We start from the raw sequence: 25,764 nt of genomic DNA, 5'->3' as shown, positions 1-25,764 counted from the left end.
GTTAGTTGAATGATTTTAGGAAGCAACTGCTGAATGTTCTGGTGAAGTATGTTGATTTTGTAGAACGTTTGCTTTATTTCCAGATTGAGTACAGACTTTTTGAATCTAGTCATGATACGGTCCACCTTGTTTACGAACGGACCGTTCTCAGCGATCATTTCGTGTGCGCATTTCAGCGCTTTCGAGATGTGGGGTGGGAAGATTCCTTTCTTCCGGCAAGCGAGGAGGAATTTCTTGCGGCTCAACATATTCGCCAGCTTCCTTTGGCAGTGAGCGTACTCCTTCATTGCTTTCGTTGCTTCGTGTCCATATGTGTCAGTTATGTAGCGAAAATATCCATATTGTACGGAGGCCATGATAATGTATTGAACGAAGAAGAAAGAGGTTCGACTGATGTGAATTTTATAGCTACTGGATTCGGCACTGCAGTCTTGGGAGGAATCAAAACGATGTTTTTAGATTTTTCCCGACGTTTCGACTCAGAATCGAGTCTTCTTCTGGGGATACTGTAATTAGGGGAATGTTATTTGTTTTGTTACATGTTATGTTCGTTCACTTACATTCTACTTAATCGTTCTTCGTGTATGTTAACATATAACTGTTGGTGTCAAGGTTTTGGAATTTGTACATGGGCTGTGAACAGACGTAAATTTAAGTTTTATAATTTAGTATGTTACTACGATAGAACCTACATATAGTATTAAGTGAAACGTAGCAACTTTTCTTTGAATTTCACTTAATATAGCCACTTTAACTGCACTACACATCTGAAGGCGGTAACGGTTGGTTCGAAGATGGTGGTTGACTTGAAATTTGACGATCTTGAAATGTTTCATATATGGTTTGTAGGATGGCTGCGTATGTTGAATTTAAGCTACTAATATCTGTGCGATGGTTTACTGTATGTGGTGTATTAGTGATATGACACATTTCCAAAAAGGTAAGTGTATTTATGTGGTTGCTACTGTCTAATACTGTTACGCGATCCATATCGAAACGGTGGTCGTGGTCAATACAATGTTCGATAAGTGCTGTTTTCTCTTTTAGTGATAGCATATCTGCATCTGTTTTGTTGTACCCTAACTCTGTTAATCTATTAAGTTTGTTGGTGTGTGTTTTGTGTCCGTATAATCTTGTTTTTAATCTGTTTCTTGTCATACCTATGTAGCACTGTTGGCAGTTGCTACAAGGTATTTTGTATATTATTTTACTACGATCTAGCTTATCGATAGGGTCTTTTACAAATGTGTGGAAGCGTTGGATTGTTTTGGTTTGTCTGCATGTTATCATGATGTTGTTGTAGTCTCTGTTTAGAACCCGAATGATTCGTTCCGACAGTCCAGCGATATATGGAATGGATCGATAGATGCGGTTTGATTTCTGGTTTGTTGTTGAAATAACGATTGATGGATTTCGGGATGGAGAGTCGGTTGCTGGTTGACTGATGATTTCAGGCGTTGAGGGATTGTTGTTGACTTCGATAATTGGTTGTAGTGATGACACAGTGTTGGACCTTATTATCGTGGACGAACATCCTCTGTTCGAGAGATTCGATTGATTGACTGTAATTGCTGGTGGTGATTGGATGGGAAACTCTGTGATCGAGGCGGGTTGTTGCTGTCGTTGATGGTGGTTTGTGTTGTACAAGTGGAAGATTCTGTTGATTAGTGTTCTTGGGTATCTTGGGTTTGGGTGTTCTTGGGTATCTTGGGTTTGGTTGGAAGATACTGCTTTGAGAGACTCTGTCAGAGTGCCAACGTGAACCCGTGGGGTGATGCCTACAGGATCGTTATGGCGAAGACAAGAGGTGCAATTGCTCCTACGGAGCAATCTCCACAGATGCTGGAGGGGATCATCGAGGGGCTCTTTCCGCGCCACAACCCTAGCCCATGGCCTCCTTTTGTAGGACAGCCGGGGATTGGGGCTGGCGATGAGGATAGAGTAACCGATGAGGAACTTGTAGGGATGTTCAGATCTGCTATGCAGATATGCCTGGACGAGGGAGTATTTCCAGATGCGTGGAAGAGGCAGAGCCTGGTACTATTGCCAAAGGCGGGGAAACCACCTGGTGACCCGTCGGCGTATAGACCAATATGCTTGATTGACACGGCGGGGAAGGTGCTCGAGAAGATCATCCTCAACAGACTGTTGAGGTACACTGAGAGTGTAAATGGTCTCTCAAGCAACCAGTTCGGCTTCCGGAAAGGGAAGTCCACCGTAGACGCTATTCTGACGGTTAAGAAAACCGCTGAGATAGCACTCCAGCGTAAGAGGAGGGGGATTCGCTACTGCGCAGTAGTGACTCTGGATGTAAGGAACGCATTTAATAGTGCCAGTTGGGCGGCTATTGCCGATGCGCTCCTGCGTCTGGGGATACCCGAGTACCTGTACAAGATTCTCGGAAGTTACTTCCAGAATCGGGTATTAGTCTATGACACAGAGGTGGGTCGGAAGTGCTTTCACATAACCTCAGGAGTCCCGCAAGGTTCCATCCTGGGCCCGGTGTTATGGAATGTCATGTACGACGAGGTGTTGAGATTAAAATTCCCGGCGGGTGTGGTCATCGTTGGCTTTGCCGACGATATTACGCTGGAGGTCTACGGTGAATCGATCGAAGAAGTGGAATTGACTGCAGCCCACTCGATCGCAATTGTGGAGGAGTGGATGAGCTCCAGGAAACTGGAATTGGCTCACCACAAAACTGAGGCGGTTGTTGTCAACAACCGAAAGTCGGTGCAGCAAGCGGTGATCAGTGTAGGCGACTGCACGATCACTTCGAAGCGCTCCGTCAAACACTTGGGGGTGATGATCGACGATAAGCTTACCTTCGGTAGCCACGTCGATTATGCCTGCAAGAGAGCCTCCACAGCTATTGTGGCACTGTCCCGGATGATGTCCAATAGCTCTGCGGTGTACGCCAGCAAGCGAAAGCTTCTGGCCAGTGTCGCCTCGTCCATACTGAGGTATGGTGGCCCGGCTTGGGGCACGGCCTTAAGTACCAAGAGCTACCGTAGCAAGCTAGAGAGTACTTATAGGCTAATGTGCCTGAGGGTTGCGAGCGCGTACCGTACCGTGTCACACGATGCACTCTGCGTCATCACCGGTATGGTGCCTATTGGTATCCTTATCATGGAAGACATAGAGTGCTTCGAAATGCGCGGCACAAGAGGCATACGCAGGACTGCCAGACTGGCCTCCATGGTCAAATGGCAGCGTGCGTGGGACAGTTCCACCAAGGGAGTGTGGACTCACAGGTTGATTCCGAGGTTAGATATCTGGGTCAATAGGCGCCATGGGGAACTAACATTCCACCTGACACAGGTCCTTTCGGGCCATGGTTGCTTTAGATAGTATCTACACCGTTTCGGTCATGCGGGTTCTCCCGAATGTCCAGTTTGTGCAGGTTTAGAGGAAACGGCGGAACACGTTTTGTTCGTGTGCCCGCGTTTCCGCACAATGCGTGACCGCATGTTAGCCACATGCGGTCGGGACACGACTCCGGACAATTTGGTCCAGAGGATGTGTGAAGACGAGTTTGGCTGGAATGCCGTTTCATCGGCTATCACCCACATCGTCTCGGAACTGCAAAGGAGGTGGCGAGTGGACTCGAGGAGTGGCTAGTGCAGACGCTAAACAACAGGTGGTCCAAGGGTTCGCAGTCGGCCACGTAGGTCATACCGGTGCCCTACGGTCGAAATCGACCCTTACAGCGATTAAGTGGCCGCGGGGAGAACATCCTGGTAGCGCTGCTGTCGTGGCGCCGGCCTACTGGGTGGATACGAGCCTCTGGTTGTTCGGGGCAGGTGGAGGCCCCTTCGTCAGCAATCCCAGCTGGTGCTAGCTGATAGGGCCTGAGCCTTCAGTAGGTCAAATTGCGAAGCCCGCAGTATCAGTTCTTGATACCTGCGGTGCAGCTGGGCGCGGGCGTAGTGGTCGACCCTGCCCGCTTTCAGCGGACAACGGGAGGTGAGGACCACTTGGGAAGCTGGCAAAGCGCCAGCATGCTACCTTGGTGGACCCCCCTAAGCGTGTCATCGATGTTCGTTGCTGCATGGCTACGCAGCTAACCTGGAGGATGCGATGTGCAATAGCCCCTCTTCGAAGCAATGCCTTCTTGGTGGTCCCGGAGAGACGAAGGGTTTGGCGGCAATGGAAATGGTTTAGTGGGTCGGGGGTGTAGTCCTGTTTACTGCTTGCATGTAGTAAATGGTCCCTAACCCCACACGGCGTCTGTTGAGCAGATTATCCCCCCATTGCTTAGAAGAAAAAAAAAAAAAAAATACCACGGCTGGAATTATCGGCAGCGCTTCTGTTGGCGCACTTATACGAATCCGTCTCTAGTAGTATGATGATAGCTGCGAAATTTTTCTTCTGGACTGATTCTACAATTGTGAAATGCTGGATCTCATCACACCCATCAAGATGGCAACCTTTTGTGGCCAATCGCGTATCGGAAATACAGCATGCAACGAAGGGTGGAATGTGGAACCACGTTCCAGGGATTGACAATCCCGCTGATATTATTTCACGTGGAGCCACCCCAGATCAGTTAGCGAATAACTCTCTTTGGTGGAGTGGTCCAGATTGGCTGAAGAAAGAAACTTATTATTGGCCAGCTAGTTCGCAGATTCCGGAAAAACAGTTTGACTCGGTAATGTTGGAAGAGAAACCACTAGTGTCTGCAGCACTGCAAGTTGTGCCTCCAAATGAGTTCTTCACACTGTGTTCAACGCTACTGAGTCTCATCCGCTTGACAGCTTGGCTACGCCGTTTTTTGTTCAACTGTAAGCCTCGTAATAGGTTGCAGCGAAAATCGGGAATAATTACGGCAGCCGATCATGAAGAAGCTCTGCTGAATTTGGTGCAGCTAGCCCAATCCGAATGCTTCCCATTGGAACTATCAGACCTTGCATCAAAGAATGAAGTCCGTTCTACATCAAAACTCCGTAATCTGAAGCCTGTGATGATTGAAGGGGTACTATGCGTCGGCGGGCGGCTAGGTAATGCTTCCGTTTCAAAGGGGCGAAAGCACCCAATGATTTTGGACAGCCGACATCCACTAACTATGTTGATATTGATCGACTATCACCACCGACTTCTGCATGCAGGGCCGCAGTTGATGATTTCCTGCGTTCGTGAAAGGTTCTGGCCAATCAATGTCAGAAATCTGGCACGCAAAGTGACACACCAATGCGTGAAATGTTTCAGGGCCAAACCACGAGTTCACGAACAGCTCATGGGAGATCTTCCTCTCGAAAGAGTTTCGCCAGCCCCTGCTTTCCAACGTGTGGGAATTGATTATTGTGGACCATTTGAACTGCAACCCGCAACTCGAAAGAGCGCTCCGATAAAATGCTACATCTGCCTGTTCGTTTGCATGGTTTGCAAGGCTGTTCACGCAGAAGTCGTGATGGACCTTACAGCTGATGCGTTTCTTGCGGCTCTACGAAGATTTGTTGCCCGACGAGGAAGGCCAGTGGAAATATTTTGCGATAATGCGACGAATTTTGTTGGAGCTCGAAGACAACTAAGCGAATTAGATCGTATGTTTCGGCAGGAACAATTCCAAGACAAATTGTCTGCCAAAACCGCAGAAGACTCTATTACCTTCAAATTCATACCGGCCAAGTCACCCAATTTTGGTGGATTATGGGAAGCTGCGGTTAAATCGTTAAAGGGTCACATGAGAAAGGTGATCGGTAACAGGTTGCTAAAGCCGGACGAAATGCACACAGTTGTTACTCAGATAGAGGCATGTTTAAACTCAAGACCCCTGACTCCACTGAGCAACGACCCAGCTGACCTTGAAGTGCTCACACCAGGACACTTCCTGATACAACGCCCGCTCACCGCAGTATCAGAACCTAGTCTTATGGACCTAACGGAAGGCAGGCTTTCCAGATGGCAGAAAGTTCAGCCAGGTAATCTGGAAGCTGTGGTCAACCGATTATTTGTCAACCCTCCAAAATCGCAACAAATGGACTAAGCACAGAAATAATCTTGATGTCGGAACTATGGTTCTATTGAAAGAGGACAACATTCCACCCCTTAAGTGGAAGTTAGGGCGAGTGACGGAGATCTACCCTGGTCAAGATGGGAACATGAGAGTTGTTACTGTCCGCACCAAGGACGGCCATTTCCGCCGAGCAATTTCAAAAATTTGTATTCTGCCCATCTACGATTGTCAACACGAGGAATCGCTGTAATGCCAACTATGTATTTTAGCCCCCATATACGGGGCATCTATAGGCATCCTGCGATGAAGATCGTCGCTACTGCCTGGGGGCAACCCTGAAGTTATGTATCCAATCATCCTTTATTTCATCATCATGTCTCGGAACATTCTGATGCGTTCTCCATTCGACAGTCTCCATCCAAATTTGAATTCTGCGTGGATGCCGTAAGGTACAGTGGGGGAAGTGTATCAGTGGGGTAAGTGGATCATTCGTCAATATTAAGCATAAATACTTGAATATGTTTAATGTTTTCGCACCATTGCTTCGTTTCAGGTTATATTCTTACGCCCACACTGATACTATTGCAAAACTGGTTCTACACGTACACCAACACAAGCAAACTTGTTTGCTGCAAAAATTAATTAATTTGAAAATTGTTTTCCATCAATCAAAAATCCACAGTATCTCTGTCTAAAGTCAAATACTATTAGTTTTTTCGACACGTGGTGAGCATTTCAGTTCTAATTGAATGAATCACATCGAAAAATATGTGATTTTTATAAATAAATACAGATATCTTGTACATGGTACACTTACCCCTACTTTTTAATGGGGTGGGGTAAGTGGATCAAGTATTATTATTATTTATTGGCAGACTGGTTACGATAATTTTAATAAGTTTTAGTATCCGCAAATGTTGTTTTCCTTTAACTTTATTCATGCCTAGCTTAAATTTGTCAAATTGAACAAAGAAAATTTGAATTAATCCACCTAAAAGTTTATTTTAACCTTTCTGGTATAAAGAGTAATAATTTTAAAATTTACACGAAACTTTTCGTGGTTTATCTAAGCTAAGTTGTAGAAGAGCAAAATATACAAATTTTCCACTCGAAAGCATATAATCGTACCTTTTTTGAGCATATAAATTGTTCTAGACAGATGATACAAATATATTCATAAAAAGAATAAAAGGATTTCAGTTTGTTATTCAAAAGTAAATGTAGCTAATATTTTTAAACTACGAGTGTTTTTATAAAACATCGTTAGGAATAATCTTACAATACTTCAATATAATTTATGTGTATAAATGGATGAATTTTCTTCAAATTATTCTAGTTCCAATATTTTTTTTGTCGAATTAGTGTGAACTAATGTATACAATATGTTTATACATATATTTTGGTTAAATAAAGATACTTTTTAATTTCAAAGTATTAAAATGTAACATTACTAGCACTAACAGCAAGAACGAGCGTAATAGCATTCGTACTATACATAATTACACCACATTTGTTTTGAGAACAGATATTTGTTATTGGTGATCCACTTACCCCATCATGGTGGGGCAAGTGGATCATTTGGCGCAAATTTTCAAGTCCCTCATAATCAATACATAACAATCATAAAAATTGAAATAAATGACGATTTGAAGAATATTAGTCCCTCATTTGTTATCCACAGAAAAAAAGTTTGAATTACATTATTTACGTTAGTTGTACATAACAATGAAGTTGACTATTGATTTTTCTGTATCCACTTACCCCACGGTACCTTATATGTTCGGAGCAAGTCATCTGTTTACAATCAACCTGTTCAACTAAGCTAAGTACGCCCCCATTGGGGGCAATCGTTGGCAATCGTGGCAATTTAGCCACATCTGCCGAGGGGGCGACAACTAAGTTACGTCGTTTAAATCAATTTCAAATTCGGATCCCAATCGCTGTTATTCTTCGACAGATTGCAACCAACTTCTGCAACCAGGATTGCGCCCATCGTTTTGACCTACTGAAGGTCAACTCAGCTAAGTATGGCCCCATTTGGGGCAAAATTGGCGGTACACGACACTGCATGTCGTTTATGTCAGGGGCCGCATCATAAGTTACGTTTATTGAATATAAAGAGTATTGCAGAAGCCAATCGAATTCCCTTTTACCAGGATCATCTTCAAGACTGCCAACGTCTGTCATCGAACACTTGACCAAGCCTCATCACCTCAGCTGACAGAAATCTACTCCACTGGGACACCAACTTCCGCTAAACTTTCACGCCCCCATTGGGGCACACTTTGGCACCGATAGAAATTCATCTGTTATCGCCAGGGGGCGACTCCTAAGTTATGTCCCTCTTATATCGAATACGTACCGGAATCAAGCCATCTTATCTTCCTACAGGATATCAAGATCTATGCTACTGGCAAACAACATTTGGATGTTTACAAGAAGCGGAAGTATGGGAACAGTCAGTAGTAGTCAACAAGTCTAACGAGTCATGGTCAAGGTATCGCTTGTGTTGCTGCCAATCACGACGAACGGCCAAGATCATCGAGCAGAGGTTTCGTTATTTGCGAAGGCAACAACGTCGACAAGGGTTGCGGGAGCCGAAGATGATCTTCAGTATATTCTAAGTTGTGTGAATTAGTTTTAGTTAAATTTGAACTAGTTTTGAGTGAACTCAAGGCGGGCGGAATGTTAGGAAGTAATATACGCATAATTATGCCCGTCCCTGTAGAAGAGGAAAAAGATGCCTTAGTGAGTGACCACGATCAGCTGCTTCTACAAATCTTCGGCCACGCCGAAGAGATAGGCTACAAGTGAGCAGCTCTCACAGCATCACTGCTGGGTTGAGTAGGAGAAGAGTTTAGTTTAATTTCGATCACCGCCGGGATCGGTACCCTTTGATCGTTTGTAGTACCGTTACTACGTACTTGTGAAATACAGTCCGCAAAATTAATACAAGTTTCAGTTCAAATCTAATAAATTATTAGTGACCGTATCACCAGCGCTTTTAAAGTCTCTTCCGGAATAAGTGTCTCGCGAGTGCAACGGGAAAGTCCAACACCTAGCTTTCCCGAGAGACCTAGCATAGTTCCAAATTCAACCACTACGTGGCGCTAGTGTACATGAACACTTCCGGTTTACTGCTATTGAGGATATCTCGGAACCTTCCTCGAGAGACCCATAGAAGTTCAAATTTCATCCACTACGTGGCGCTAGTGTGCATAAATATTTCTGGTTAACTGCGTTGCGCTAGTGTACGTAAACACTTCCAGTTTACTGCTATTGAAGGATATCTCGGAACCTAAACGACATAGAAAATTCCTGTCTTCGAGAAAGTTGTTCAAAGTGAGCCTAGCTTTCCCGGGAGACCTAGCATAGTTCCAAATTCATCCACTACGTGGCGCTAGTGTACATAAACATTCCCTGTTTACTGCTATGCTAGCGCAACGCAGTAAACCAGAAATATTTATGCACACTAGCGCCACCTAGTGGAAGAATTTGGAACTTCGTTGGGTCCCTCGGGGAAGCTCAATTCACTCTGAACAACTTTCTTGAAGACAGAAATTTTTTATCTCGTTTAGGTTCCGAGATATCCTTCAATAGCAGTAAACAGGGAGTGTTTATGTACACTAGCGCCACGTAGTGGATGAATTTGGAACTATGCTAGTCCTCTCGGAGAAGCTTGGCTCACTTTGAACAACTTTCTCGAAGACAGGAATTTTCTATCTCGTTTAGGTTCCAAGATATCCTTCAATAGCAGTAAATCGGAAGTGTTTACGTACACTAGCGCCACGTAGTGGATGAATTTGGTACTATGCTAGGTCTCCCGAGGAAGCTAGGCTCACTTTGAACAACTTTATCGAAGACAGGAATTTTCTATCTCGTTTAGGTTCCGAAATATCCTCAATAGCAGTAAACCGGAAGTGTTTAAGTGCACTTGCGCCACGTAGTGGATAAATTTGGAACTATGCTAGGTCCTTCAGGAAAGCTAAGCTCACTTTGAACATCTTTCTCGAAGACAGGAATTTTCTATCTCATTTAGGTTCCGAGATATCCTTCAATATCGACAAACCGGAAGTGTTAACGTACACTAGCGCCACGTAGTGGATGAATTTGGAATTATGCTAGGTCCCTCGGGGAAGCTAGGCTCACTCTGAACAACTTTCTCCAAGACAGGAATTTTATATCTCATTTAGGTTCTGAGATATCCTTCAATAGCAGTAAACCGGAAGTGTTTATGTACACTAGCGCCACGTAGTGGTGGAATTTTGTATCATTACATATACCATAAGGAAGCGAGCACTGCCCTGTACAACTCTCCCGAAGACAGAACCCTTCTAGCTGGTCAAAATTTTGAAATATCCGGCCGCAAACCTAGTTCCGGAATAACCAACTTGCATGCAACGCTTGTATACAACCAGCAACCAGCTTGTAAGGTGGGCAAAAAATGTGGAACTTTTTGATCCGGCCAATTCTCAGCCATGGTGGCATAAAATTTCAGTCGGTCTTCACTAAACGTATCCAGGATAGTAAACGGTTGCAATGGTGAAAAAATTATGAAAATTGATTGATTATCAGCTGAGATATCGTCGTGCGAAGGTTACCGTCCACATTTTTTGCCCATGTCGGTACTTAGCGTGTTAACAAGCTTATTTTCGTTCGTCGGGTAGCCGTTCGAATTTTTCAATTTCGAATGGATTTACCCAAGGAAATGCGTATGACGATATTGTAGCAAGCAGTTTCAGCTCCTCTCCTTTAAAATATCTTCCAACGGATAACCGTTCTACTTGTTTCAAATCAATGAAAAAACTCCTGCCGCTGCAGGCAACTTCTATTCCATCTGTTTATTAATAGATAATTCCAACAAAAATATCAGAAAATGCACCTACTTCTAGTAGTAGTGTCTCTCACTGATTTTGATATTGAACCACCACAATGGCTGAAGCAGTCCAAGTTGGTGTAAAATATACTAATAAAATTGTTATCGGACTATGTTTCTCTAATGGATCCAAATATTTTACAGAAGGACACAGCTGTTTAATTTCCTTACAGCTAATAACATACATATTGCAAGTTTTACCTAGGGTCGTTGACCTCCCCCCTGGCTGACGGAAAATAAAAATGAAAATTGACTGCTTTGCTGCAAAGGTGAATATTTCATTTGAATTTCTAAAAACATGTTTATGTTTATTTGCATCATGATAATCTTTTTGAATAATTCTTGGAGTTCAACCAAATATCAGACCTTTGGCAAAAGACTTACAAGCAATTATTGGAAGATTTCATCTACAATGCGCAATGGATCTTGCCAGGAATCTGCCGAAAATCTATTATGAAACTCAACATGTTTTTGCCAAATAATATAAACAGATATCTTGGAATATTTATCCAGGTATTCTCCAAAAAAAAATCGTTCCTCGTTATTTTCAACTATATATTTTTCCTCAGATTCTTCAAGGAATTTCTTCAATATCCATCACAATAATGTAATCCAGTAATTGTGCCTGGGAGTATCTTTAATTTCTCCATCGAGTGCTCAGCAATATCTTTAAATATTTTCTGCCTCAATTGTTTTTTTTTTCGGAAGTCTTTCCATTATTTCACCTTAGAATTTATATAAAATCTCTACAACAATTTCACAAAGAATTGCTCTCCAGGCATCTTCGAGAAATTATCTAAAATATCTCGACAAACTTTTTTTTTCCATTATTAAGGAATTATGTTATGGATTATTTCAGAAATTTGAACAAAGAACAAACTGGGAAGTTTGTAAGAATTTCTCAAAGTGTTAGTCTTAGATGTTGCCTTAGGGTATACTTCTACAACTTTTTAGATTTTTTTATGCATTCCCTTTTAAATTAGATTGGAAATTAAACCCATAGTAACGCTACAGGAATTATTTTATTTTAGAATCACTGCAAGACTATTTTTCTTTTGTTCCCTGTAAAGTTTAACCTCACTTAAAATCGCTTTTTCATTTTTTTTTCTAGAAATCCTTGATGAAATGCAATTTGTGACTATGCAAAAAAAATTGTTCAGAGAATTATCCAACGACTCCTCAAAAACTCTGTTGCAATTTTTTTTCAGAAAATAAATGAAATGGAAACAGATTCAAAATCACATCAGGAATTTCTCAGAGAACATTTCTAAACATTGTTCAAGGTGTTTCTAAAAATTGCTGATTCCCCAAGATATTACTCTAAGGATTTTTTTATTAGTTTGTTTTGAGTAGTTTTAAGATATTATCATATGAATTTCTTCAGGAATACTGTTGGGGCTACTGCAAGCAAGTTTGCAGAATTCTTCAGATAAAAGGAAATAGCTTTAGAATTTGTTGAATATTTCCTTCTTTGATTATTCAGAGAATTATTTCAGGTATCACCTAAGAAATCTTAAAATTATTTCTTCAAGGATATCATCAGGAATTTTTTTGGGTCTCCATCAGAGATTTTTTTTCAAGAATTTGATATACATAGAGGTCTCCCTGAAGTTATTTTAAAGATTTCTTAAAAAGTTCCCCACAAATTCATGAACAAATTTTTGAAACTTGGAAATTTAGCCAGAATAACCTGAAGCATTATGTTATGATTTCCGCGAGCTATTACAACAAAGTTTGTCAGGAATTGATCTTGCAACTTCCCTAGAATAGTTTACAAACATCAAAACAGGAATTCTTTCAAGGATACATAAATACATAGTTCAGACATTTCTCAGGAGTTTATCCAATGCTTTATTCTGGTTTTATTTTAATTTTGTTTATGAATATCTCCAATAACACTACCAAAATGTAGTATGTAGAATCAAAACGTAATATCCTATGATATTACTTATTAGATATCACATATATTTCTGCAAGGAATAATTTCAGAACAAAAAAAAACTGGGTGAATTCATGGAGGACTCACTGAAAGAATTTCTGAAGTATGTTTAGAAGAAATTCTTGAAGAAACTCCTGCATGGATTTATTAGGAACTTTTGGGAAAATTTATGCAGAAATCATTTCGCATTGATTTGTCCAGAAATTAATTCTGTGACTTCTTTCCTGGAATGCCAGAATGCTTCCAAATATTGAAACAGGAATTCATTCAGGTACACATTATGTTCAGAGATTTTTTCAGGACTCCATCCAATGCTTCCTTCAGGTTTTATTTTTATGGTTAGAATTTATCGGTGTCCGGCCATTTGTCCGAACACCGTTTGGCCGAATGCCGTTTGGCCGAATGCCGTTTGGTCGAACGCCATTTGGCTGTGCGGGTCGTTTGGTCGAAGGCCGTTTGGCCGAATTACGAACAAAAAATATAATCAAATTGCTTCAACGCTGATGAGAAAGGTTTAAATATTTTTTTGATTTTTTATGATTTGGTCATGTTTGTTGCTTTGTTAGTGCTCCAAGTGAATAAATAAAACGATTCGTTAATTCAGGACGAAGTTGTGAAGTCGCGTCAAGACTCTAAGCTAATGGTTGGTTCGTTTCTGGATTACCAACGGTATGCTAGGGTTTTAAGTGATTTTCATCAGACATTTTTCCTTCTTTCAAACATAGGCTATGGGCAATAGTTAAGCTTATTTTTAATTGGGAATTAAACCTTCATTTAATCATCGGAATTTCTTTGTAGTTATACTGATATAATAATTATTCGCATTACACTCGCTTAAATTTTTATAAGAGGTTTTTCCTTCTTCTGATCATAAGCTGTTCTTTCATCTTTGAATATTTTTCGTAGTTTATTGGAATTATGGGTTTTAATACGCTCGTAAGAGTCTTATATAAGAACACATTATTAGGCCCAAGGATTAACCTATCTGAGATGTTATTCTCCTCCAACACTAGCTCTCACTGTTTTTCCGTTGTGAAAACTCGTGGTTGCTAGATCTATCAATTAATTTACTTAGTACGATTCGAAGCATTAAAGCAAACCGATGCTACAGATGAACGAATAAGTTCTACACCATTTAAGTTACTGTCAAAAGCTGACTACAAATGCAATGCGAAAACTTCTGCTGGCAGCTATGGCCGCTAGCAAAGAAGCGAAATAATTACATGCATTTAGAATTTTCTTCTTTCAGCATTGACAGCATGCTAACTGTAGTTCACTATTGTTTTCAATTTCGGCCAAACGGCATTCGGCCAAATGGCATTCGGCCAAATGATTCTTTCGGCCAAATGGCATTCGGCCAAACAGCATTCGGCCAAATGACCCGGAACCGAATTTATCAATGAATATGTTTAAGAACACTACAAAAAACTAATCTGCAGAATCCAAAGGAAAATCGTAGGACTTATAGGACTACATAAATTTCTGAAAAGGATATTATTATAAAAAATCCGTGGATAAACCCTTGGAGGATTTCCTGAAGGAATTTTTGACGAAATTCCTAAAGAAATTGCAGGATGATTATTTATAGGAATTCTTTTAAAAACTTACAGTTCTTCTCAGAGAAACCCCAAAAAGTACTTTCGGAAAACTTCTTAGATGTATTTAATTAAGAGCAAATTAAACTAAAGCGCGTTTCGGTGGAGTCCATGCTCATTGTGAATGAAAAACGAAGAGACAAATTCTTCAAAGGGTAAAGTTTCATGCAAAAACGGGTGCAAAGGTTGTATATAATGGCAATTATATGGCAGGATCTGCAAAAGGAATTTAAAAATGATTTTCTTAATTAAGAAACATAAAATTTCTCAATTGGATCCTGACTCCAAGACCTTTGGAAATTATCTAAAATTTAGAAAAAAAAAAACTCTGAGTCCAATTTGGGCATTGAAAAATGGGAACAATTTTGTTTACTAACTAATTGTGAAAAAGATCAAAAACTTGCTATGCAGTTTGATCAAAAATCTTTGTTTGCAGGTGACACAGGCCTCTCCGCCATATCGAAAAAAAAAAAAAAATAAATAAATAAAATTTTGAAAATGCTTCTGAAGCTCCTTCCCTGGAATAGTACTTATGAGTTACATAGATTATACAATGTTGAAACATTGCACTAAGTCCAGAAAGCAGTTTTACGCAGAAAGATGCATTTTGAGCTTTAGAATGAAACATTAAACGAAAACGGTCTTCTACAAAGTTGTTTGTATTAGCTAAGCCCTTTGTTTGATGTTATTGAAAATTAGGGTGAACCACATTTTCATAGAAATTGTGTAACTAACTTTCTTTTCTATAGAAGTTCCACATGCTTCAGCAAAGTTGTAGACCATTCAGTTTCAAGCAATTTTGCCGAAAAAAGGTTTTTTTGTATCTCTTAAATTGACCGATTTAGAACTTTTTTCCTACGGTGACATAGGGTGGTCCGAACAAAACTGGTTCTTTGGCTCTAGCGTTTTCAATTCAAATATCTCATCAAAGTAGCCTATGAAAAACTTTTAGAGCTTTGAAAAATGCGTAGTTTGGTGATTGAAGAAACTCGGTATCACCTTGCATTTATTAGTTATTGTTGTTTTTCACACAAAACATGCCTACTTTGATTGTGAATATCTCAGTTTGGGGCAAACACAAAAGATATTTTTTGACGGCATTAAAAAGACAAAATAAAATTGTAAACAGATGTGTTTTTTTATAAGTCTATTCCGCGTAAAACTGATGCCTGGACCACTGTGCATTGGAACAAAGGTCGAAAAAAATATTCATTATTTAAGAAAAAAATCCATTGTCACCATAAATGCGTTCTATTTCTAGGTCAAGTAAGGTTAAGTTTATTGAAAGCGTTTTGCTTGTGTTTTTATGAGCTGTTGAAATCAACTCACCTGTAAAAAATCTTATCTGCTACGGCCTCAATTCAGTTTTAATAAATTAGGATGATAATTTTTCGCTAACACAGAACACCTAGATATGGAAAATGAATGCAATGTTTGGAGTGATCCTAATAGAAGAATAAAAAAAGGAAAATTATTGATGTCAAAAACAGGTTCAACGCGAAGCTCCCATTAAATTTACTTACATCTGTTTGTCTGAAGCCAGTCTTTTACCTATGTTTTCACGTTGCCTCTGATTAACTATTCCGATTTTTGTTGTAACGTGAACGCTAGCTTCTTTTATAATTCCTTCACATTATCTGTCTTTTCCACCAAATCTATGTCAAAATTATGAATTTGACATCAAATCAATTTGTGAACAAAAACATACATTTTTAGCTTCAACCTCCTCTACCTTCCTAGTACATTTGATATCTACTTGCTCCAATTCCATACCTAATGGCAATCATAATGACCCGATAGAGTATGGTACATATGTATGCACACTGACTGTGTTTATATATGGTTCGAGGAACTTCCAGAGAAAATAATGATATTAGTTCATGTCATTGCTTATTATGTTGCGCTTCGCTGCAGGTAACGGAGTTCGTCAATCACCAATTGTGAGGTCAACCGTTTAATGTGTGTCATTTGTTGTGCTCACTCTCGATACGGTGTATGTTTTGCTTTAACAATTTGTAGCTATAACGACTATCGGGATCATTTGTTTGAAAGCCGCATTAGATTGTTCAACATATGTAGTTCCGATTCATCACCATTATGAAATTGATGTTGGTTAAGGTGAAGGCTTTACATGCCAATTTAGATTTTTTGTTAGGCAGCGTCCATAAATGACGTAGCATTTTTTGGCCAATTTTTGACACCCCCCTCCCCCATCGTAGCCTATTTTCCCATACCTTATACATGGTTCGTAGCAAAATCGTAGACTCCCCTCTCCCCCCTAGAATGCTACGTCATTTATGGACGGTCCCTTATCCTAACATAGTCTATGCCCTGGAAATCGATATCCTAGACAGGACCGGAATTATAATCAGTTATCATTAACATGATCTCACTGAAAAGCTGTGCATTTACTGCTATGACTATTGTATCGTTTTCCTTTGCCATAACCACCATAAATAATGCTACTTCTATATTAAACTAGTCTTTAATGAAGAATATTCACATTTCAATTAAAATTTCAGTTGATCAAATCTGTTTTTGTTCTCATTTTTTAAGCGTTTCCCTCTTTAATTTAACATTCTATAAATGGCCACCATTTACAATCTAAACTCAACCAATTTGTTGAATTCAGATTAGTTTTCATATGCCGGTCACTATGTTACTATTTCCGTCAATCCATTATTCATTTACAACTGTTACGAAGCATTTTTCTTTCTCCAAGCAAGCGAACCCCCAATAGCAGCGTCAAACAGTGATCGCTAAATTATTCGTAAATCCTTGGCCTGAATTTTCATTTTTCCCGTCTTGAGTTGGGGTCAACGCGTATCGCTGTTTCGTCGTCGTCGCTTGTTCTAGGTATCAACTCATCGCCTTAGTGGCAGCAATTGCCAGAGGTGACCGTTAATAGTGTGGTGGTGGGCACGTGATACCAACCCCTTCTCGTTGTTTAGGAAAGAGAATCGCCGCCTCATCCACTGCAGTGAATAGTGTGCTCTCGTGCTTTGTGTTTACCAATTCTCGGTGGGTTGCTCACAGCCAATGTTTTCATTCAGTTCAGTGATTCCTTTTTGGATGCCGGTTCACTTCCGTACGTTTATGGCGCTACACTGTTCTCCACCACACGGTGCCTCATTTATCGTTATTATATAAAATATAGCCATCAAAACATTTATGGTCAGTTTTGAATATAAAGTAAAATTTTTTCGGAAAGTTTAATTTACGCAGAGTTTTTTCCTAGTATTTCAATAGCTAGTCCATGTTGGTACAGCATACAACATGGCTGTCCTGAAAATATGTTTGAATACCAAAAGCTTGTTCTTAAGACACAGTTTAATTATTCTGTTAGTAAGTGGAATCCTAATTCTATTTTTTTTTATATAATAACGGTAAACGAAGCACCGCTCACTAGACAAAACATTGCTCTGCTACACTGCGGCGATAAAAAACGCAGCAGGTCACACACTTCCCGCTATAGAGAGGAGTGACGGCTTCAAACGTCCCATTGAACGTTAAATATCCTATATGCGTCGGTTTTTCTACCGGGAATGTGGTACATAGCGAATAGTGGCGATAGTTTGTTTTACCATTCCTTTCTATTCTGGTGCTAATGGATGATTCACTGGCCAAGCTGTTACCGCGCCGGTGGTTGGCGGCATTTGCACCGAATTTTTATACCTTCATTGATTTATGCTACTAATTGGTGACCTGGTCTGGTGAATGAAAATGGTTTTGGGTGGAGTCCTAGGCATTTTATACCATTTTAGGCCTCAACCACGTCCAGTAACTTTTGATCAGCCGTAAACTTTGGATCGCGTGCGGGGCTGAGCGATTAGGATTTTTTTTGTACCGGAGCGTCGACGAAATATTCTCGTTTGGTACTGGAGTGCCCTGCACTTCGGTGTGGTTTACGGCTGATTGCCTCTGAATAGTGCTGTTTATTAAAATTACTGGAATGCAGTTCGGTCGATTGGAAAATTAAATATTGAAGCTAGGTGCAGTATAATGGTGATAGGTAGAGGGAGCTTTTTTTTTTTCTGAAAAGTTCACTATTGAATTAGATATAGTGATTGGTTTTCTATTATAACAAATAATCAACGATTGCATTCAAGTGTTCATAAGGTGAGTCAGAGATATTGTGATTATTTAGCAGAAATCGTACTTTTGATACTTTGAAACTATTGTTTTTAGTTTTTTTTCGTTGTGTTTACTGATTTTAACAATGTAACCGAAATTTAGAAGATCATTTCCAGAGGAACGTTCTTCATTACACGTTATCATCTCACTTGACGAGATAGGAAAAGAAAAAGAATGATGGAAGGAATTAGCAAAGGCTTCCCATGGATGAAAACGTAGAAGCGAAAGGAGCGTCTTTAAAAGGGCATTGTAACACGCCTAAACGTAAATAGAACCTGAAGCTCTTTAACGTATTTGTGCTAAAACTGGACGATGTCCCGTAGTCGTACTCACAACTATCGACATTGTATCAGCGCGTATGATAGGTAGCTGAGCGGTTGAGCGATCAGTGGCTAGCGAATGCTATAACCAAGATCTTGCAATTCTGCATAGAAACATTTGTTGGATACTTTGCAACCCCTGGAAATAGCTCAGTAATATACAACTTTGATTGATGACATGACTTCAAACAGTTTTGGTGATGTCTGTGCTGAATTACTTTTAAACAATGTATTCAATGCTTCGCCCGTAGCTTGAAAAATTAAAAAGATGGTTCAAGAACAATATTAACTTGGATGCTGTATTGTGAGATCACATATCAGCCAATTTGTTACCACTTAGCTTAGCTTAGACTGACTACACATATCAATGGTTGCTATTCCGTTATTGACCGAAGTCAGTGAAAATGCACAAACAATCAACTAGAAGTTCGGCTGGGATTGGCCGTAATCTTCTTCAGTGTGCATAATTCAGTGCCTCTATTTATACAGGGTCAATAACGGCGCCGGCCACGTCCTTGCAGTCAGGTGGGATTTGGGGAAGGAATGTTAGTGTATAACCTTTGTTATTTGGAGACCGTGTTTGCCTCTGCATCTCCACAAAGGTTACTGGGAGGGATTTTTGTTAATGGGGAGGATCGTTGGGTCACAGGATTTACTTTGATAAGCGATTAGACCATGATAAACAATTATTATGCCGACACTTACAGTGACGAACTATCCAAAGTTTGTTGAATAGAGTGAACCTTTCGCAAGTATACACTTGTAGTGTCGAACAATTCAAAGTTTTTTTTTTATTTACAAAAATATAGGTAAAATTTTAGGTAATTTTTTAAATAATAATTCATGAATCAGAGTTCATGTCGACACTCACAGTGACGAACCATTCATAGTTTGTTGAAAAATCATATTTACGATTAAATGTGCAGTCATACATATTTTATATATTAGAAATAGTAGCATGATAATAGTAGCTCACCAATTGATCCGTCATCCTTGACTGAGCAGCAACAATCCACTTTCAGCTCCACTCGTTTGCTCGGCACTATAAAAGCACTCAGAGAAAATAAGCGCGCGACCCGAGATCTTGCCCTCATCGCCCGCCCCCGCAGGAGCAAGCGTCAAGGTCGAAAGATCTAACACTAGTAACGGACCGCGCACTTTTTCACTCGTAACTACCGACGCGCGACATGTTTGATTCTGCCCTCATCGCCCGCCCCCGCAGGAGCAAGCGTCAAGGCCGAAAGATCAAACACTACTCCATATCAGCCAATTTGTTACCACTCATAAAAAAATGGCCAGGTACTCGTACAATGTTTACAGAGTTAATAGTATCCAGGTCTATATAATTTGTTTACTGGCATATCGGTCTATTTTGCTCGAAGTATGTCACACTTTCGCAAATTTCAGATTAAACGATGTGAGTAAGTGTTACTCTAATTCTGACATTTGACAATGTTACTCTAGAGTGAGTAACAATGGCTTTACTCACTTTTGAGCAGTTCCACTTTCCGAAGTGAGTCGAAATCTACTCATTTTAGAGTGGATCTGAACGAGCGTGTAAGTGAAATTGAAGAAAGTTTAATGTCTCTGATCTGATGTGAGGTTATCTATTTGGGTCTTCAGATAAGTGCAATAATAAGGTGTTGATTGCCATCCATTTCAATTTAATTTAATTTGATCCAATCCTGAACAAAAATACCAAATCCATGAATTTCACTATTCCTGCTCACGCCCATTTTTACCGTAACTTGGAATTGGGGAAGGAAATGTTGATGTAGCACTTACTTAACGAGAGGCCTCCGACTCAGTGACACCCTCATAAGTGCTACGGAGTTGGGGATTGAAAGGGGTATTAGGTCAGGATTCTCCTGAAAAGCTGGCGATGGAGCCAGGACATTTGATGTTTAATTGTTTTTAGTTTAATCTTTTGAATGCCGGCAATGAAAAGAGAAAAAACGATTTATTTAAAGTATAAAACCACTGTTACGTGAATTGCCGTAGTGAATTGCTGCTTGTTAAATACAGTAATGACCCGATGTCAGCCCCCGATTTTGTGTACCCCCGATTTTATCTACCCCCGATTTTAGCACCCTTTTTGACCCGATTTTGTCTACCCCCGATTTTAGCATTGTTTTTTGCCCGATTTCGTCAGCCTTGACATGAAATTTATTTTAAGCACGTCTATACTGGCTATATTGGGTGCATAAAGTTAATTATTACTTTGAAATTAGAATGCAAAATGTTACAAAAAACAAACAGTCCAAAACGAAAAAAGTATGTGTTCTCCCAAAAATCAGGTATCACCATACTGCACTGGAAAAGCATGTCAAATCACTAAATTCTTAATATATTTTCTACAACAACACACATCCCAAAAGGGAAAATTCTAATTAAATTGCAGTGTCTGAAATAAATCTTCACATAATTCACAATCACCTACAAAAAAAAAAAACTGTCCGGGTGGCGTAGTACGGACCGAACCACCAGCGGAATTGCGGAAAATCTTTTGTTTTCCACCACAGATATTGATGACAAACGCGTCAATACAAGATTGTACTATGATCCACTAAGAATTTAGCCAAGAATAAACCTAGTATCTTTCTTAGAGTACGTCAGAGAGTTTCAATAAACAATCTAAACAAAATCTAACACAAAACCATGTACGGTTTCAGAATTGAGTAAAAAACGACTTCAACCCTTCTACTATTCCGCAATGAGACTTTCTCAAAAAAAAAAAAAAAAGAAAAAACGTCGGAAAATCTACAAAAACCTTGTCAGATATTCGTTAGAAATCTTCGCAGATATCGACCAAATGGACCGCGACAGATAATTGTAGAAAACTCTACAAAAAAAAAGCTGAATAGTAGATTCGAAAGATTTTCGCGAATGGTTTTGGAAGCAGTTCATAGTTTCGCTTTCAATAAACATCATAGTTCTGGTGAATTTTCGAGGATTTTGCTAGAAAGGTGGAAAAGTCTGTTAAACTTCTAATACCCACATTTTTATGTTCGATCTTAACATCATTTTTAGCTATCTAAAATCAATCTGAACACATTTTAGACAATGATTTATTCTTATTCGCAAATCTATGAATTTTAGTTTTTGATTTTCATAATTTTTATTTTAGAACATGCCTATTCTTTCTCATTTTTTCTTGAAGCCTCTTCTAGTTACTGATTTTTGGCAATAATAAAAATTCAAGTTTGAACGGTACTTTGAAAAATATTAAATTTTTATTGTTTTTCTTCTGGAAATATTTTTATTATTCGTGCAATTAACAGAAAAACAGGTTTGAAATCATTGTAATACAGGTCGGACTCTATTATCTGGAGACTTGATTATCCGGGATTCGATTATCCGGAATTTTAGACTCGATTATCCGGAATTTGTTTTTTGATGTTCTTGTTTTTCAATTTTCTTGCATAAATCTGAGATAATTTGGTATTGCAATATACAATATGAATGGTTTTGCATTTTAGAACGTATTTGAGAAAAGGGAAGTTTGAAAAAGTGTTTTTTGTGTATACTAGTCAAAAAAAATTTTTTTCTTATAGGGGTCTTTCTTGTTCCTAGAAAAAATTTCTGGCTACGCCACCGCATTATATAAATAATATAACGAAAAAAGTTAATATTAAAGTTCTTTTGTCAAAGATTTCAATTTTTTTAGTGATTCGATTATTTGGAGTGAAAAATAAATCGATACTCCGGATAATCGAGTCCGACCTGTACCATCAAGCTCTTCTTCTGAGATAGGTTGATATCCGGTCAGCCTGGGCTGTCTTGGTAGTGTCATTCTCAAAACACACCCAAGCCGTTCCCATAGGGGACGTTAGCCACAAGGAAGTGACGTTTCAAGTAATACTGTTTAATATGGTATGGCCTCTTCAACATCTAATCCAATTTCTCTCGCCGTTCCCTTACGTTACCTATCCATCTAGTATTCATTGCTTTCTTCTCCATGCTCCCTCTTACTTCGAGCAAAGTGGACCGATATGCCGATAAACAAATTCACAATAAAATTATCACGGTCGATATCTTTGTATGTTATTGAAGACTTGAGCAATTAAAAACTAATTTTTGTTTCAAGTGTTGTAATGATTAAATTTCCATAAGTTTATGAGTATGGAATTGGGTCAGTTTTAGCTCGTGATTGTCGAATTATAGATGACGATTCTACCCCATTACCCCGAATGCCATCACCCAAATTCTATTACCCCGAATGTTTGTTTTGGAATTCGGGGTAATGGCGTTCGGGTTAATGGTATTCGGAGTAATGAGATTCGGGGTAATGGGGTAGAATCGATTTGAAAACATACATTTTATAGAGTTATTGAACAAAATTTATGTTTTGTGGGTGTTTTTCAAACCTTTGCTTGAACATAAACTATTTGGTACCAAAAAGTCCAAATAGGGTGCAGAACCACTTGGACACTTCCATGATTCACTTCAGCATGGGGAGTTTTTCTCGGCCGAATTGTCTGAAACTTGGCAATAAGGAGCATATTGTGGCCAAATATAAGCTTTGTAGCTTTCAAAATACCCCACTGCCGAAGTGAATCAAAAGTGCCAAGAATTGGGTCCGGCTCCCTAGATAAAAGGGGAAGCACGAAAATTATGCGTAGATCAAAAGTACAGTGCTATTTTCTCTTAAAACGGAAGAATTTTTTGGCGATATATTCAGTGTAATATTATTGCTACTTCGTTGAAAATAAGACATTGTGATTTCCAACTCAAACCCATTCACATTCGATATGTTTGAGTCTCTTATAACTAACACAAATATCTACATGTAGTCTAACTTTTACTTTCTGTTCTCCCATTGCAGACGCGACTCATCATGAGGCTCATGCTGAGCATTGCGCTAGTGCTCAGCGCACTAATCGGCCCAATCATCACTTTGCCAAATGGTGCCCCGGTTAGCGTGTGCGAAACGATGCTTCCGTTCCACGGTGGTGGTATTCCGCCCCTTACGACTGCCTCTCCTTTCCGGATAACACCTGTCACATCGGTCGTGGGCAGCGGCCAACAGCTGCAGGTCGAAATCGAATCCTTCCCCGCCAATGTTGTGTTCAAGGGCTTCATGATTCAAGCCCGCAACCGTTTCCCACCGAACGAAGTGCTGGGTCAGTTTGAACTGACCGACGAGAGCGCTATCAAACTGATCAACTGCGGTGGCGAAAGCAACACTGCCACTCACACCAATACAAAAACCAAAAAGGATCTGGCTCTCGAATGGATCGCTCCCGCTAATTTCAAGGGAGAGGTTGTATTCAACGCTACAATCGCTCAAGACTACGACAAATTTTGGGTTGGATTGGAATCGGTTCCAGTGAAGGTCGTAGAAACTGGCCAGAATCCTCCTCCAGTGGTTGGAATCTCCACCACCCGGCAACCGCCAACAACCACCACTGTGCCACCGTATGTTCCACGTGTCACCGCTGCGGTAATATTCTAAGAATTATAGTTTAACGCTTGAAGATGTAATTGATTTGTTCTGATTCTAGACCGATTCAAGCGATCCAATCTACCAAGGCTGTGGAGACACCAAGGGATGCTTCGGGTTCCCTGAGGGATGCGTTGAAACCCGGAATTGTCGTGCAGTTGTAGCCACGATTGTTCAAGGAGAGCGATATATTTTCGAAATGAAGTCTGGATACAGTAAGTTTGTCAAGTTTTGAAATAATGGGCGGTTTGAATAATATGTAGTAAAATTGAAATATGATAATTTAAATATGATCTAAAGATTAATTTGATTTTGTTTTTGCAGATCGTCCAGCGTATATCGCCGTTGGTTTATCAAACGATGCCAAAATGGGTGACGATTCGGTGGTTGAATGTGTCCCCGAGCAGGGAACTGTCAATGCTTATGCTTCGTGGACATTCGCCGGACCGTACGGAGTATCTCGCCAGGGTATTGCCCAGAACTTCATTCGCCTGTTGGAGAAATCGTACGTTGATGGTGTGATCCATTGCAAGGTTGAACGGGACGCCGTTACTACCGTGAAGGGACAGAAGTTTGATTTGATCAATGGAAAGTATCATCTGTTGTTGGCAACTGGATCAGAAGCTGATTGTAAGTGATGTGAACTGATTGTGAAGCAATATAATTTAAACGCTACGAATGTTTCAGCTACACACGTTTCGTATCACGACATCGGTCGCCATGTATCCGGAGTTCCTTTGGCTCTGGCCGAAGTTGGACCAGTTCAAGGAATGTCTAAACTGTTGCTACGTTTGCACGGGGCTCTCATGTTGACGGCGTGGATTGGAACAGCATCACTTGGAATTCTTTTGGCACGTTATTTCCGTCAGACCTGGGTCGGAAGCCAGCTGTGTGGAAAGGATCAATGGTTTGCTGTATGCTAGCTTATGAAGAACACACCGATTTCAGATGTACTGACTATTATTTTTATTACAGTGGCACAGATTTTTGATGGTGCTGACTTGGTGTCTGACGGTAGCTGGTTTCATAATCATATTTGTAGAAATCGGAGGCTGGTCGCAAGTGGACAACCCTCACGCCATTCTGGGTGTGGTTACAACAGTTCTGTGCTTCCTGCAACCTATTGGTGCCTACTTCCGACCACACCCTGGAACCAAGCGGAGACCACTGTTCAACTGGCTGCACTGGCTGGGAGGAAATTTGGCTCACATCATTGCCATCGTTGCCATATTCTTTGCTGTTAAGTTGCAAAAGGCTGAGCTTCCGGAATGGTTGGACTTCATTCTGGTTGCGTTCGTGGCATTCCACGTGTTTATGCATTTGATCTTCTCCGTAAGTACTTCTGGTGATGGAATTTGTGTGTGCATTTATTGTTTGATAGAGGTGAACGTGAAGAAGAATGTTTCATCGAATTCTCTTGGGGCTAAGACAGTAGTTATTGCAATTTCTAATACACTCCAACCTCTTTTTACGACCGTTTTTTTACCGACGGTTCTTTTTT

General features: G+C 40.1%; 1 protein-coding gene across 2 annotated transcripts in view; it reads left to right on the top strand.

Annotated features, from left to right (window-relative positions):
- LOC5567851 (putative ferric-chelate reductase 1 homolog) overlaps positions 1-25,764 on the top strand; it is a 151,398-nt gene that overhangs the window by 119,146 nt on the left and 6,488 nt on the right. For both annotated transcript variants that reach the window (XM_021842560.1, XM_021842561.1), the window contains exons 3-7: positions 23,646-24,263; positions 24,325-24,478; positions 24,588-24,893; positions 24,951-25,177; positions 25,239-25,595. In XM_021842560.1, the coding sequence (XP_021698252.1) occupies positions 23,658-24,263; positions 24,325-24,478; positions 24,588-24,893; positions 24,951-25,177; positions 25,239-25,595 (1,650 nt within the window). In that variant the 5' untranslated portion in view covers positions 23,646-23,657. The remainder of the gene's footprint in view (positions 1-23,645; positions 24,264-24,324; positions 24,479-24,587; positions 24,894-24,950; positions 25,178-25,238; positions 25,596-25,764) is intronic.

Source organism: Aedes aegypti, chromosome 2 (genome assembly GCF_002204515.2).
Source record: "Aedes aegypti strain LVP_AGWG chromosome 2, AaegL5.0 Primary Assembly, whole genome shotgun sequence".
NCBI classification, from domain to species: Eukaryota; Metazoa; Arthropoda; class Insecta; order Diptera; family Culicidae; genus Aedes; species Aedes aegypti.
The sequence above is the reverse complement of the archived record's forward strand: the minus strand, read 5'-3'. Positions and strand labels throughout refer to the sequence as shown.